Raw genomic sequence first — 14,210 nt, forward strand, 5'->3', positions numbered from 1 at the left:
TTGGTGCATAAAGAGCACAGGTATTTTTGCCTGCCATGTCCTTCCTTGAACTTTCAACTTCCAAGGTCTCCACGGGTTTCAAGGATCCTGCAAGCAATTCCCAATCCTCGGATAGGGTGTGAAGACACCGACTTCTTACCGCAACACCACCAGAAGAGTGGCAGCTTGCCTGGCTCGCGCACTCACCCGTTGGGAGGCGGCGTGAGCGACCGGATGCGGTTGTGGGCGAGCCTGAGGACGCGTGCCCTGAGGGGGAGCTCGGCCGGGAGCTCCTGCAGGTCGCCTCCCGTGCAGTTGACCTCGATCCACAGCGACTCGGAGGCGTTGCACGCACAACGCTTGCACAGGTCAAATCCAAACAGGAACACACTGTGGCCCTGCAAAGTGGCGAGGGAAGCCACTGAGCACACACCAATGAGTCTTGCTTGGGGGACATGGGTTACTTCAGAGTCATCGTCATAATCATCAGTATGTCTACGCCCAATGCAGGGCAAATGCCCCTCCCATGGATCTCCAACTATCGCGGTCCTGTGCTAACAGCGACCAATTTATCCCCGCAAACTTCTTGATCTCATCTGCCCATCAAACTTTCTGCCGCCCCCTGCCACGCTTGCCTTCTCTGGGGATCCACTCTGTCACCCTTAATGACCAACAGTTTATCTTGCCTTCGCATTACATGCCCTGCCCACACCCATTTCTTGTTTATCCTGCCTTCGCATTACATGCCCTGCCCACGCCCATTTCTTCTTATTATTTTCTACTAATATGTCCCTAACACTCTTTTGTTCCCTGACCCACTCCGCTCTCTCCTTGTCCCTTAATGTTACACCTATCATCTCCCGCTCCATTGCGCGCTGAGTCGTCCTCAACATAAGTCAAACCCTTTTAGAGAGCCTCCAGGTTTCTGCCCTGTAGGTGAGTACCGGTAAGATGCAGCTGTCATACACTTCCTTCTTCACGGACAATGGTAGGCTGCCATTCATTATCTGAGAATGCCTGACGAATGCACTTCACCCCATTCTTATCCTTCAATATACAGTACACCAGTTGTGAAACTCTGCTTCAAAAGCCGGGCCAAGTGAACACCCTTCCTCCATTGAAGTTGAGCGGCAAGTATACTGGCATGACACCAGTGGCGTAGCCAGGGGGGGGAGGGGGTTCCCGAAATTTTCCCTGCACCCCCCCCCTTCCCCCCCACTGCTTAGTTTTTAAGGAACCATATTCTCCCCACAGCACCGCACATAGTGCCTCCTTTTCACCAAATTGGCGAACTTCCCAGGCTCGTAGCAAGAGAAAATTATGAATGACGGTGATTTTCTTGCAACTTTCCGTAAGACCTCAATCAAGGCTTGGGTTCTAGTCGCTGTTGTGATCTCGCAGTTCGTCTTGTTTGCCTCCCTCACGCGGGTTCCCCTATCCGTCCGTTAGTGCTACGGCCAGTCAATTTGAAGGTTTGCTTTACGCATGATGCGGCACTCGAGGTATGGCCTAACGAATGCTCTTTCGCGCGCATGTCTAAACAGGTTCAGGCTTCGGGGGGCGGAAGGCGCGACGCCACTTGCATGGCTTGCTTGAAATCTTCGGGCCCTGGACGTGGGATGCGGTTACCACGTGGCCCGACACCCGATGCACCTGGTGCGAGACTGCACGGCCCCGCCCCTCGCATCTCCACCACAGAAACGTTGAGCGGTGGTCGCAATTCGCCCCCCCACCCCCTTCTCAAAAAAAGAGTGGAAGCAAAGTGCCTCCTTCCACGGTGCATTTCACCCCTCTAGCCCGACTAGTCCACTCGGTACAAGCTTTCCGGCCCGTGCGCTGTGCTGCCTGTTATGCCTAGTACATCACCTGTGAACAAAGGCGCATAACCTTAAGACGTGCCACTTTTAAAAACATTCACGACTCAATGCCTGTCCTAACGCATTACTTCTTATGCAAAACGAAGTGCCCGGGTCAGGAGAATTGCGGAGGGGTGCAGCTCCAAAAGTGATGGCGCCCTTGGGTAAGCTCAGCCCACGGGACGCTAAAGGCGTGCATTGTGTCCCTTCGTGTGTGGCATGTCGCCACACAGAGAATAATTGGCTGGCTGAGTCGTTCTCAGCAGAGGAGATTGACTCGTCACGGTATGGCTGGGGAAGCAAGGAGTGGGCCGCACTAACTGGCGGCGTAAAGAAAGAGAGCCATTGATGGGTGAAGACTGGTACGATGAAGGCCGGAAAGGGAAAAGGCGATCTTTGTATGTGTAAGCAGAACCACGTGCAAGCGGCGGTGGCAGACAGTCAATACTCCTGCAAGTTAGCTGAAAGAAAGCGATGGTTCTGCGTACTGGGCAAAATATAATATGTGCTTTAGCTGAATGCGGCAAAGCATGCCCCTCTTCCGTGCGTCCCCCGTCATTTTTTCGTTTTCATTTTCACGTTTCCGCATGTCCTGTCAGACAGCTACAAACAAGAACGCTGCCGAACCCAGCAGTACTACACAAGGTGTACCCGGACGCGTACCCAGACGACAAGTGCAACGTGTGCCGTGACGAAAGAGCCACCATAGAACACATTCTGTGGGATTGCAAAAAGCACCCGGATGAAGCACGAAGACGGATGTTCCCGCTGTCGCTCGAATGGGCGACGCGGACAGAAGACCAAGAAACGCAACTCAAGGCCATCCAGCGGGTCATCGAGGCGTTATCCAGGCAGGGACTCGGCGAGCCTGAAAAGGCGAGTCGAGATACTTGCAGGCGCGCCAAGACGACGACGTAGGCCGTGTCCAAAGTGCGCGCGCTTTACTGCAGGTCAAATAAACGTTTTTCCAACCCAATCCAAATCCGTTTAAGCGGCAATTCCGTTTAAGCGATTTCCGTTTATCGAGATTCTACTGTACTATATTTAGCGTGTTCTCGTGTAATTTGTGAACCTCTAACTGAAATCTAAAGTTTCCAAAACCAGAACACTTATTTGGTGCCCCCCTCCCCTCCACAGCCTCTGCACTAGCCCGCCAGCCATACACCCCGTGCTACGTGACCCCCACACTGCCCAAGGCTATTTATGGCCCTGCAGCCCTGGCAAGAGTGTGCGACTACCAAGGCCAAGCGAAATGAATGACAGTATCAGGCGGCAATGAAAAAAAAGTGGCAAAAGAAGGACCGGAGGGACAACGCCACTTTGAAAGACACTGAGAAGCAGAGAGAGGGGCTAAGAGAGCTTTGTGAAAGAAAGAAACTTGAATTGAGCGGATGAAAAAAGCTGGTCTTGGGTAGCGTCGTATGTGTTTTTACGTTCGTCAGCTTGATGGTAGCTTTGAATTTGCGGTCCCGCGAGCCACTTGTCTGGACTTCAACTTCTTGCGGTTGGCGTGTTGGTTAACTCCCGCTGACCAGTACCCGCCTGCTTGCTTGCATCTGTTCAGCGAGTGGCCAGGCCCGCCTGGGCGCCTTCGCACATCATCATCACTACCACCACCAGCCTATCTATGCCCACTGCAGGGCAAAGGCCTCTCCCATTATTCTCCATTTGTCCCGGTCCTGTGCTAACTGCAACTAATTTATCCCCGTAAACTTCTAGATCTCATCTGTCCATCTAACCTTCTGCCGCCCCTGCCACGCTTGCCTTCGCTAAATATCCACTCTGTTGCCCTTAAAGACCAACGGTTATCTTGCCTTCACATTACATGGCCTGCCCACGTCCATTTCTTCTTCTTAATTTCTACTAATATGTCCTTAAAGGAGTACTGACACGAAATTTTTATGTTACGTTTTTTTCGCTGCTATGCGTGCCTACCAGCCCACTAATCATAGAATGACAGATTAGACGGTCGAGCGCAGCGTAAACATTCATTTACGGCGTCGTTTATTCGTGCCAGTTTCGGTATCGACAAAAAAAACGCCGAGCGGCCGCCACAACAGCATGTATCACATGGCGTCACCATTCTTGCCGTATCACTGCCTCTCTAGAAGCGCGCGCGAGCGAGCGCACGCGCGCGCCCAGACCGGCCGAGGTTTTCGCCGTCCCCGCAGGCCCGGGCAGCATGACGTCAGTCCCAAAACCATGGCGTGTACACACGCCCGAGCAGCGCGCGCCAACCACAGCCAGCGCGTCGGCTTTGTCACGGGAGCCCCGACGTCGACAGTTTGGGGCACGTAGCAGATGATGTCACGTCGACCCGCTCTGGCCTTTCGCGTGCGGGCGAAGATTAAAATGGATTTTAAATATGTTTCGCTGAACGGTTGCTGTTGAAACTTGCTGGGAGATATCTCCTGATAAAAAGGAAGCGTTTTACATAGTTATTTCAGCTTTGAAATTTCGTGTCAGTACTCCTTAAAAGGGGCCCTAAATAGGTTTCTGAAGGTCGCCATTTCAATTGCGCAATCGCTAGAGTACCCCTTCACGACAATGTATACCAAATATTACACCTCTGCGTAAAGCAGGGGCCGCACAAACACGCAACAAAGATGCTTTCTTTCTTCCTTGCTCACCTACCGCTTCCTTGCCGCCACACTTGCGCGCTCTGACGTGCGACAGAGCGGTTGTGACGCACCTGTGTGACGCACGAAGCTCTCAACAGTACGGCTGCGCTATTGGTGGGCCCCGTTAAGTGCTGTAGCCAGTCAGCGTTCCCGGCTCTGGGAAAAACGCGGTTGCGCGCAGCGCTCCTGCACCGGCGGCACGGCGTATTCGTCCTGCACGGGTGGCACGGACGAATGTTTATCGTCGCCATCCGTTACACGAGCGTAGCTGAGTTTGTAGTCGTTTACAAGGTATTAATAACGCTGAAAAACACGGAAAATCTCTGCGGGCACAAACGGCCGCTACACGCGCAACCGCGGCAAGCATCTGCCTGCTAGGTCGGCAAGCAGCCCACTGTGCGGTGTATGCACGATAACGCATACACCGCAGCAGCTAAAACTTGTCACCGCCCGCCAGTGCGGGACTATTGCTGAAAATCAGCTTGCGAATACGCGAAAGGGGGTGATAGTGCAGTGAAAGATTGCGCGGGGGGTCGTCGTCGTCGCGGCCTCGCAAAGCAGTGTCTGGATAACTGCGGCGATGCTAAGCCTTTTCACCGACCTCGGTGGGACGAGTTCACTGCGAAATGCTAACGCTAGCGAGCCGCTAGCGAGCCGCTATAGTCGTCAATGGCAATTTTCAATTATTGTCGTTAGCGAGCATGTTGAGTTAGGAAGCCCCCTATCTTGCCTTCAAACGCTCGTTTGTGCTCGTTTCCGCCGACGCGAGCACGGCCACCGACCGACCCCGCTGAGTGGTAGTAGGCAGAGCTTGGCCGTCGTCTGCTACAAGAGTGACGTACCGCCGAGCGGAGCCAATGGCTGCGCGCTTCTCGACGCAACCCTGTTTCTCTAGGTGTCACCGAGCAGGTCTTGCGCCTGGTCGGTGGCGTCTCCGCTTCCACAGTGCTTTGGAGGAGCGGTTAAAGAGGGAATGCGCCAGGCCTTGTTGCGGGCCCTTTTTAATGAACGATAGCTCGGCTAATATTGGACGCTTTTAAATCATTTTTGCGACAGGATGTTCTTCGGATAGTACTCCAATGATTGCGCACGTAAAATCTCAACCTTTGGAACCCTGTTTAGGGCCCCTTTAAGAAGCGTTTGTTCCCTGACCCGCTCCACTCTCTTCTTGTCCCTTAACGTTACACCTATCATCTTCCATCCCGCTGAGTCGTCCTCAATTTAAGTTGAACCCTCCTAGTGAGCCTCCAAATTTCTGCCCCGTAGGTGAGTGCCGGTAAGATGCAGCTGTCATACACTTTCTTCTCCAGGGACATCACATCAAGCCGCATCAAACGAAGGTTAACAATAAAGAAAGGTTGGGACGAGTCGGTGAAGTGGTGTAAAAGATGGGAAAAACGCCGGTTTATCCCAGCCAGGGTCCATCGCGCGAAGTGGACCGCGTGTACCTGAGTGTCGTATTCTAGGGGTTTTTAATGCATTATTTCTATGGGGAGCTTGCCGGAACGGTGGTGCTCCGTTGTGAGAAGCGGGTCATCGACCAGATTTTCTGGAGATAACGGCTCTTTCACGTCACTGGACTTTGCGTGTTGGCATCATCTGTGTACCTAACCAAAGCATAAAAATAAAGCACAGCAGACAAGACAGAAGGACAAAAGCCCAGCACCGTGCTCTGTTTCCTCCAGTGAGACGTGTATTGCACGGGATTGAAAAAAAGGCGCAGGAACAACGGCAGTGTACTACCGTATAATGCGGAATATAGGTCGAGATTTTTTACAGAAAAATTTGCCTAAAAGTCACCCCTCGACCTATATTGCAGTCATTTGGCAGTTGTCATCTGGCGACCGGGCAGCCCATCGAGCCCATCCAAACTCCAAAGGCACCATCGCCACCACCATCAATCGGACGCGACGCCATCTTTGTTTTGTTGCTTCTCTCGCTGTTGGCGAATGTGTGCGTGCTATTTTCTTCTTGCTCAAAATGAGTTTAGGCACTTGGTGCCAGTTCACAGCAGCATTTAAAAGAAAAGTTGGGGGTTTTCCAAGGCCAATGACGTGTCCGCCTTGCGCCAGTTCGGTATCACCAAAAGAAGTGTTGCTAGCGGCGTTAGCTGAAGGGGCAGCTCTCGGTATGCAACACTCGGAAGACCTCGCTTCATGGGCGCTGCTCTGTGCACCTGTGCTGCTGTACAAAGGGGCAAATTTTGTCCGCTAGCATCATGCGATGTCTCTACGAATGGATACCCCAAGATGTTTGCTGACCGCCTGCACAGACTGGCGGTCGCTACGGTCTGCACACGAGTGTCCCATGCTTTGCGCTCGCTTCACGATGACGTGGTCATGCGAGTGTTTAAGAAGTGCTGCATAAGCAATTCCCTGGACTGCACCGAGGATGACCTGCTGTGTGGGCGACGGCGAGCCAGAAGCAGTCGTCCGACGATACCTCAGACAGTTTTAAATGAGTAATCTGAGACGAAAGAAGTTATAGTCTCAATAAAACAATGGTTGGTACCCAATTATTTTTTTTTGCATTTTTCGGCTACAAGGTAAGGGGGTCGACCTATATTCCGCCTCGACCTATATTCCGCATTATACGGTAGCTTTTGAACGAGTGCAAATCCTGGGGAGAAACAGAGGGGAAAGAAAAAAGAAAAAGCCGTCACAAAGCTCCTAAGTCACAGCAAAAGAAAATCCAGGACAAAGCACTTTCTACGAGTTGTGAATGCAAAAACAATCATCTCCGACTGAACTCTGCTCAGCACTCCCCCGAGTTTAGCGCGCTGGGAGTAATGTGTTACAGTTGTGGCGGCCACTTTTCTGATGGAGGCGAAAAGCAGAAACGCCCGTCTGTACGAGATTTCGGCGCATGCTAAAGATCCCCAGGTGGTCAAAATTAATCCGGAGCCCTCCACTACGGTGCGCCTCATCGCCTGCGTTGCGTCGGCACGTTAACCCTGACAATCAATCAATCAATCATTTGGACGGTGTCACTGAGAACTCTACTATTGCACATACCGGCCTGTTTTGCTGATGACCCTTGCACCCATGAGTGAGGACAGGGAAATGCGTACTTGATGTACTCTCCGCTTTCTCATGGTTCTACACGTGCCGAGGTGTTGCCTAAGCACGGTCCCTTTCTTGTGTTCTATCAACACAATGCCTGTATGACAGAACACCCTGCGGTTTTTCCACTGCAAAGAATGCTGCGAATATCAGCTCTTTTCTCTCAATGGTACATCTAATGCTTCTGCATTGAAATCTTGAAACATCTGAACAGCGCGAAAGAAATTGCAGGAAGGCATAGAAAACACTAGGAACCACGGATGGGCACTGTGCTTTTTCTTTCTCTTTTTTCTCTTCTTCTTGGTGTTCGCTAGTCCACCAACTCAATTATTTCACGCTGTTTGGATACGCTCAGTTAAATTGCATGACAGTCCCACTGACGCATTGAAATCCCGTTATTTATGCACTGGTCCCCACAACTGGCATCACTAAGCCTAGGGGAGCTTGCTGGCCAGAAAAGCCTGTCATCAGTACCCCAACTGCCTTCACTGGGTCAGCCCTGCTGTTCCGTCACCCATAGGGACACACCGGTCTTCGAACCAACCAAATGAACAGGCGGGTGATCCACAACTACAATGCCTTCATTAAGGGACAAGAACTGTATTAACGTTTCATTACCACACCTGCCAGGTATGCCGGGATGGCATTACGGAGATCTGACCAGGGAGGGTTGTAGCAACAACAGAATGGGTAACCTTACAGACTTTTTTTTATTTACTTACAACATAGCAGGAAATTAACTGTTTCTTTGTCCAAACTACCAACAAGCTACACCACTTAAGTGTTCGATGTGGCTGCCACCGCCCCTTTCAGAAGGTCCTGGAAATAGTACTGCAAGCGCAATACAAACATGTTAGGAACTGAACTGTTTTGTTGTTTCGTCTAAACTAACAACAAGCTACATCACTGGAGACTTGCTAAATCTTCAGAATTGCCGTCCAGAATGGCCGCGCTCGTGCGTAAATGAAAGCGGCGGTGGCGCTGCGCTTTCATCAACAGTAAGCTAACAATGGGACGAACAGGTTCACCGTCTGTGCATGGCCGCGACTACGCTTTTTAAGCACTTCACTGACAACGATGCTGATTGGTGTCGGGTTCAGGTATACCTCCGGCGCATTGTGGCCAGACTGGGAAAAAGATTTGTCCAAAGACAGGTGCGTTTTCGGGAGATTTTTGTTTCGGTCGTACAATCGTACAAAACCATGAAAATTCGGGAGTCTCCCGGAAAATTCGGGAAACCTGGCAGGTATGCATTACACACAAACATGTCCATTAGCCACCATCGTTTCTCATCGTCCCCTGCCACGAACACCTGCAAACAGTTTTTTTTTTGTCCTCGCGGTAGCAAAGTATCAGGGCGGGGACAGTGCCTCCTCCTCACCTTCCGCTGAGGCGGCGAGGCACACACGGTGGCGGTCACATTGGGCACCTCAGGGCCCGGGCGGTGCTTGTCCGGCTGGGCGGTCAGCGAGGTCAGCCAGGCGTGGCGACGCTGCACAAAGCTCTCGTCACAGTGCCACGGGTTGCCTGCGTGATGTGGGTAGCCCATGGGACACGTGCCTGGCATCGTCATCACCATCAGTCTACGTTCACTACAAGACGAAACCCAATCCCCGAGAGAGACCTCCGAGCGCCCCTCTCCTGTGCTGCCCGAGTCTTTTTTTCGCCTTGGAATTTTCAGACTTCACCCCTTCGCTGATGTAATGGTCTTTCCACACTCCTTCTAGTACTACGCGGCCTAAAACTTGTCTGTGCATCACAAGTCGTCGTGACTATCGTTACTCTTTCGCAGTGCAGACTAACAGGATGGGTCCCAGTGTATCGACGTACGCCACGTTACATTGTCACGTGACCAAAACAACGCTCCTCCCAGGAGGCTGTCATTTCATCTGAAAGCTTAAAAGGACCCTGCAACATTCTTTCAGACCCGCCGCGGTGGCTCAGTGGCTAAGGCGTTGCGCTGCTGAGCACGAGGTCGCGGGTTCGATTCCCGGCCGCGGCGGCCGCTTTTCTGATGGAGGCGAAAAGCAAAAACGCCCGTGTGTACGAGATTTCGGCGCACGATAAAGATCCCCAGGTGGTCAAAATTAATCCGGAGCCCTCCACTACGGCGCGCCTCATCGCCTGCGTTGCGTCGGTGCGTTAAACCCCACAATCAATCAATCAATCACATTCTTTCAGCAGTGCAAGTAAGCCTGCACGACGCTTAGATTACACTGCCAGGAATGCCTGAGCCAAATATTTCACGTGCACGTGAAGCAGTGAGCGTGCAAATCGCTGTAAAAGACGCGGAAAAACCAACCGCGCTCTCTTCAGTTTTCCTCATTATGCAACCCCTGGCGTGACCTAAACGACGTCACTGTGGCCATGGCTGTCCTATTGGCTGTCGTTAGCCAACTCCGCGGCTCATTTCTCGCATTTCCTGCGACGGTCCGCCGTTGTCGGTGCTGTGTACCAACCTCTTCTATACCTGAGCCTGTACACGTAGTTTTGGCATTTCTTTTGCGTTTTGAGTGCGCGCAGAGTTTGAATGACGAACTCAGTACTCCCCTTTCAAGGAGACCACTCGACGACAAACATTTACTGCTTCAAATATGCCCTACCAGCCTGAGTGCGCGCCTGCGAGCAGGCAGCTATGCCTGCCTTTTTGTGGCACCATACCGGAAATGGACCCCTCCACGTTCCGGAGAAAAAGAGAAAACTCCCCGACCTGTGATATATATTAAAGGCCACTGAAGAGAACACCGCGAGCTGCCCCCTCTCCAGGAGAGGAAGCGCAGCTTTCATCGCGTTGTCCGCGGCCAAGTTGCGCGGGAACAATAACGCGCGATTTCTCACCGCGCATAGTTCCGGTAATAGTGAAAGGATTTTCATAATCCTTGAGGGAGAAGACTGCTAGGACAATAGACTTTACGCCAAAATACATTTCGAGTAGTCGATGGTAAGTGCTGCACGGTCCCTTTAAAATAAGTTTACGCGTACTTTAATAGTGTCTGCTGCATAAAAACATTCTCGCTACATGTTCTGTGTTCCGCTCGTCTGAACCCTTCGAGGGTCGAATTTTTTCGTCAAATGCGATTCCCCAGGGTAGATTTTTTTTATTGCCGATTTAAATTCTTCCGATGAATCTATTTCGAGAAAAAATTATCGTAATTTTTTTAGGGTGACCATAAAGGGGAAAAAAATCCTCTGTGTTGTAACCTACATGTGGTTTATTCGTGAGTAACACAAGAAAAATTCCAAATAAAAACGAGAGTAACAAGCCGGCACCTCTTGAGTGAATCGAAATCAGACAGACATCAGTTTCACGGGCGCAAAAAGTGGGAAGCGCCTGGAGGACGATGCCGAAACCAGCCGCTACGCCCATGTGGGCGCGCGGCCGGATGCGCGAGCGATAGACGGTGCACTGCTCCTAAAAAATACAAAAAAAAAGGAAGAAAAGAGCCTCATCAGTTTCGCAGGCGCCCTTGGTCTGTGGCAGGCGCAAGAAGCGAGAGGCGCCCGGTGGGCGTAAGGGGCCTTAGGTGGGCGATACCCAGCGTGCCACTAAAGTAAATCATAAAAAAAATAAAAAGAAGAGCCATCGGCACCAGAAAATAATTTGACGTATTTCCCCAGTGTGGCAGCACATGCCAGGCAAGAGAAGTTGGCGAAAAAGGCGCGCTTTTTAAACATAGAAGCGATGACATACATGTACGTTATTGACCATTTTGAAGGTGTTTGCAGAGGACGTACATGTACGTCCGTGACCCTGAAGAGGTTAAAGGAGTACTGACACGAAATTTCAAAGCTGGTATAACTAAGTAAAAGGCTTCTTTTGTATGTGAAAATACATCCCAGCAAGTTTCAATGGTAACTGTTTAGTATAACACATTGTAAACCCATTTTAATCTTTGGATGCGCGAGAAAGATCAGAACGGATACCCTTTTGCAGTTGGCATCAGCATGACGCCACCTGCTCCTCGTGGCCCTAAACTGCCGACGTGGCCAACGCACTGGCTGTGGTTGGCACGTGCCGCTCTGGCGTACGGTTTTGGGACTGACGTCGTGCTGCCCGGGCACGTGGGGATGGCGGAGACCCCTGCCGGTCTGGACGCGCGCTCACACCGGCCGTGGTGCGACGAGAACAGTGACGTCACGAGTGCCCTCCTGTTACGGCAGCCATCTCGGTGTTCGTTTTGTCAAAACCGAAGGTGGCGCAAATAAGCGAGGCTGTAAATAATCATTTTTATTGCGACTGCCCGTCTTATGTGCCCTTCTATGGTTAGTGGGCTGGTAGGCACATGTAACAGCGAAAAAAATGTACTACAATTTTCGTGTCAGTACTCCCGACACAAAACAGTAATGTACTGTTTGAAAAGTAAACTTGCACCTTCAAGTTTACTTTTTCCTGAAAACGTTAAGTTGGCTTTCAGCCCTACTTGTTTATTTTATATGGGCTTTAAACCTGCCCTACCCTAGCTGGAGCAGGTCTTGTTCCCTGCATTCTTTTCTCTTTCTTTTTCAGAGAACACAGAATTGGAATTGATTGACTGACTGATTGATTGATTGATTGTGGGGGTTTAACGTGCCGACACAACGCAGGCGAAGAGGCGCGCCGTAGTGGAGGGCTCCGGATAAATTTTGACCACCTGGGGATCTGTAGCGTGCGCCAAAATCTCGTACACGTGGGTGTTTTTGCTTTTCGCCTCCATCAGAAAAGTGGCCACCGCGGCTGCGAATCAAACCCGCGCCCTTGACTGAACTTGAATCAGCTACCAGTCAGGGAGTCACAAAAAATATAAAAAAGAAAGCAAAGAAGAAGACTCTTCAGACACTGCAGGTTAGTCTCAGGAACATGCGCTTGCTTCTATGGCATTCATGTGAAAGGAACAGGCTTCGTGTGGGTGGGGGAGTGATTGAGCAATGAAGATGTGCACGAAGTTTTTTGACTACACCATCTTTGGAGGGCATGCCTGCCCAGTGTTTTCTGTTCGTTTCGGCGGCCGCTAAGCAGACCGTCACTGAAAAATGTCTACATATTCCACTCTAACGGAAGATGGCAGAGGCCACTCACCAGACAGGTGGTAACGCACGAGATGGGTGTTGTTGAGGAATGCCCCGGGCGGAAGAGTCGAAAGCTGGTTGTGGTCCAGCCGTAGGGAGACCAGCTTCTGCAGGGGCTGCAGGCCAGAAGCCGAGCGGAGCTGCACAGTTCCAGACAAGCAGGGCGCCATGGTCAGGCAGAGGACTTGCCCGAAGGAGACCCCGCAGACGTGTCTGTCAAGCACTCAGCGTGAACCTGCACTTCTACACCAACCGTTGCGCAGAAAATTCGCCCCAGTCTGCCCGGCGCATTTTGATTACTGCAGAATACGTTTCCCTCCTGGCTCGAGCAAACAGCCTCTCCATTTGTAATGTCGCTTTGCCTGGAAAACCCTTCGCATCACCACAGTGGCTGTGGCCGGTCGAAAGCATAGTAGACCACTGATGCCTTTCACTGCTGCACACATTTCTCGTGTGTCGTACTCATGTGCCTCATGTACCCACATTTCGGAGGCGTCAAATTTATTACAGCCACCACCTACCCCGTTCTGGTTAATTTCGGCTGAAAGGAAAGCACTGCACTGCAGGAGCTTGACAAATTGCAGTGTCTGCACTAGATTGCACTGCAGGTTTTTAACAAATATTTGCTTCACGAGTGTGTACTTTTCTGCTCTTGGTAATAAAAAAAAAAAACTACTGAATGGCCTTACAGGGTTCGTACGGGCTTCAAAAGCAAAAATTCAGGGGTTTTCAAGGACTTTCGAGGACCAGAAAACACATTTTCAAGGCCCCCATCAAATGTTTTATCTCGGATTATTTATAACTTTTTCAACACAATGCAAAATTTTGTTATTGCCCAATACCTAAGCACATTAGTGCACATTTAGATAGGCGCTATGGGTTCATGAATGCTCCCCCAGCTTTATTTTTTATTTCACAGTTGGAATTTACAGATTTTTCTTTTTTCTTTGTGTTTCTCTGAGGCTGTTTGATTTCAAAACTTAGTTAATGTGGCCTGCATCTCCTGCTTTGTCAACAAGAGTATCAGCTGAAATTAACTCAGCAAGTGTTGCTGCAAGGCAGGATGAACTATGTACACGTCCACCATTTGCACGTAAGAGCAAATGCAGATGGAGCGTATGAGGCACAGCAAACATGCAATGAGCGGCCTTCCACAGACTACATGGAACATGCAAGATAGAGAAGAGAAGTCGACTTTCACTGGATTGTATCGTGGCATGGATTCTAGTGAGGAGTGCTGCTCCCAATGTTGCCTCGTAATAATGACAATCCACCAAACTCGTAATTTCACGTAATACACTAAAACCTGACTGTTACAATGTTTCTTTACATTTTTAACACCTAAAATCCATGACAAAAACTTTAAATTCTTGTGAAAAGACAGGGCCATTAGTTCTCTCCAGAAAAATCAAGGGTTATCAAGGACCCTTTAAAAATTCCAGGACTTTCCAGGCCTTGAAATTGACACTTCTAAATTCAAGGGTTTTCAAAGACCTGTGCGAACCCTGCCTTAAACGGGCATCCTCAAATTGCACAAAGCTGAAAAAAAAAAAAAAAAAAAGAAATCGGCATATTCAGTGACCCAAGACAAAGTTGAGGCATCATTGTGGCAATGACGATAGCAATATCTTACCTTGTAGAAAACA

At 50.5% G+C, this 14,210-nt stretch overlaps 1 protein-coding gene across 2 annotated transcripts in view; it reads right to left on the reverse strand.

Annotated features, from left to right (window-relative positions):
- LOC144138826 (protein toll-like) overlaps positions 1-14,210 on the reverse strand; it is a 41,802-nt gene that overhangs the window by 15,572 nt on the left and 12,020 nt on the right. For both annotated transcript variants that reach the window (XM_077671307.1, XM_077671306.1), the window contains exons 4-6: positions 12,575-12,704; positions 8,900-9,045; positions 187-377 (exon numbers count right to left, since the gene is read on the reverse strand). In XM_077671307.1, the coding sequence (XP_077527433.1) occupies positions 187-377; positions 8,900-9,045; positions 12,575-12,704 (467 nt within the window). The remainder of the gene's footprint in view (positions 1-186; positions 378-8,899; positions 9,046-12,574; positions 12,705-14,210) is intronic.

Source organism: Haemaphysalis longicornis, unplaced genomic scaffold, assembly GCF_048455015.1.
Source record: "Haemaphysalis longicornis isolate Haplotype H1 unplaced genomic scaffold, Haemaphysalis longicornis Haplotype H1 scaffold_5, whole genome shotgun sequence".
Lineage (NCBI taxonomy): Eukaryota > Metazoa > Arthropoda > Arachnida > Ixodida > Ixodidae > Haemaphysalis > Haemaphysalis longicornis.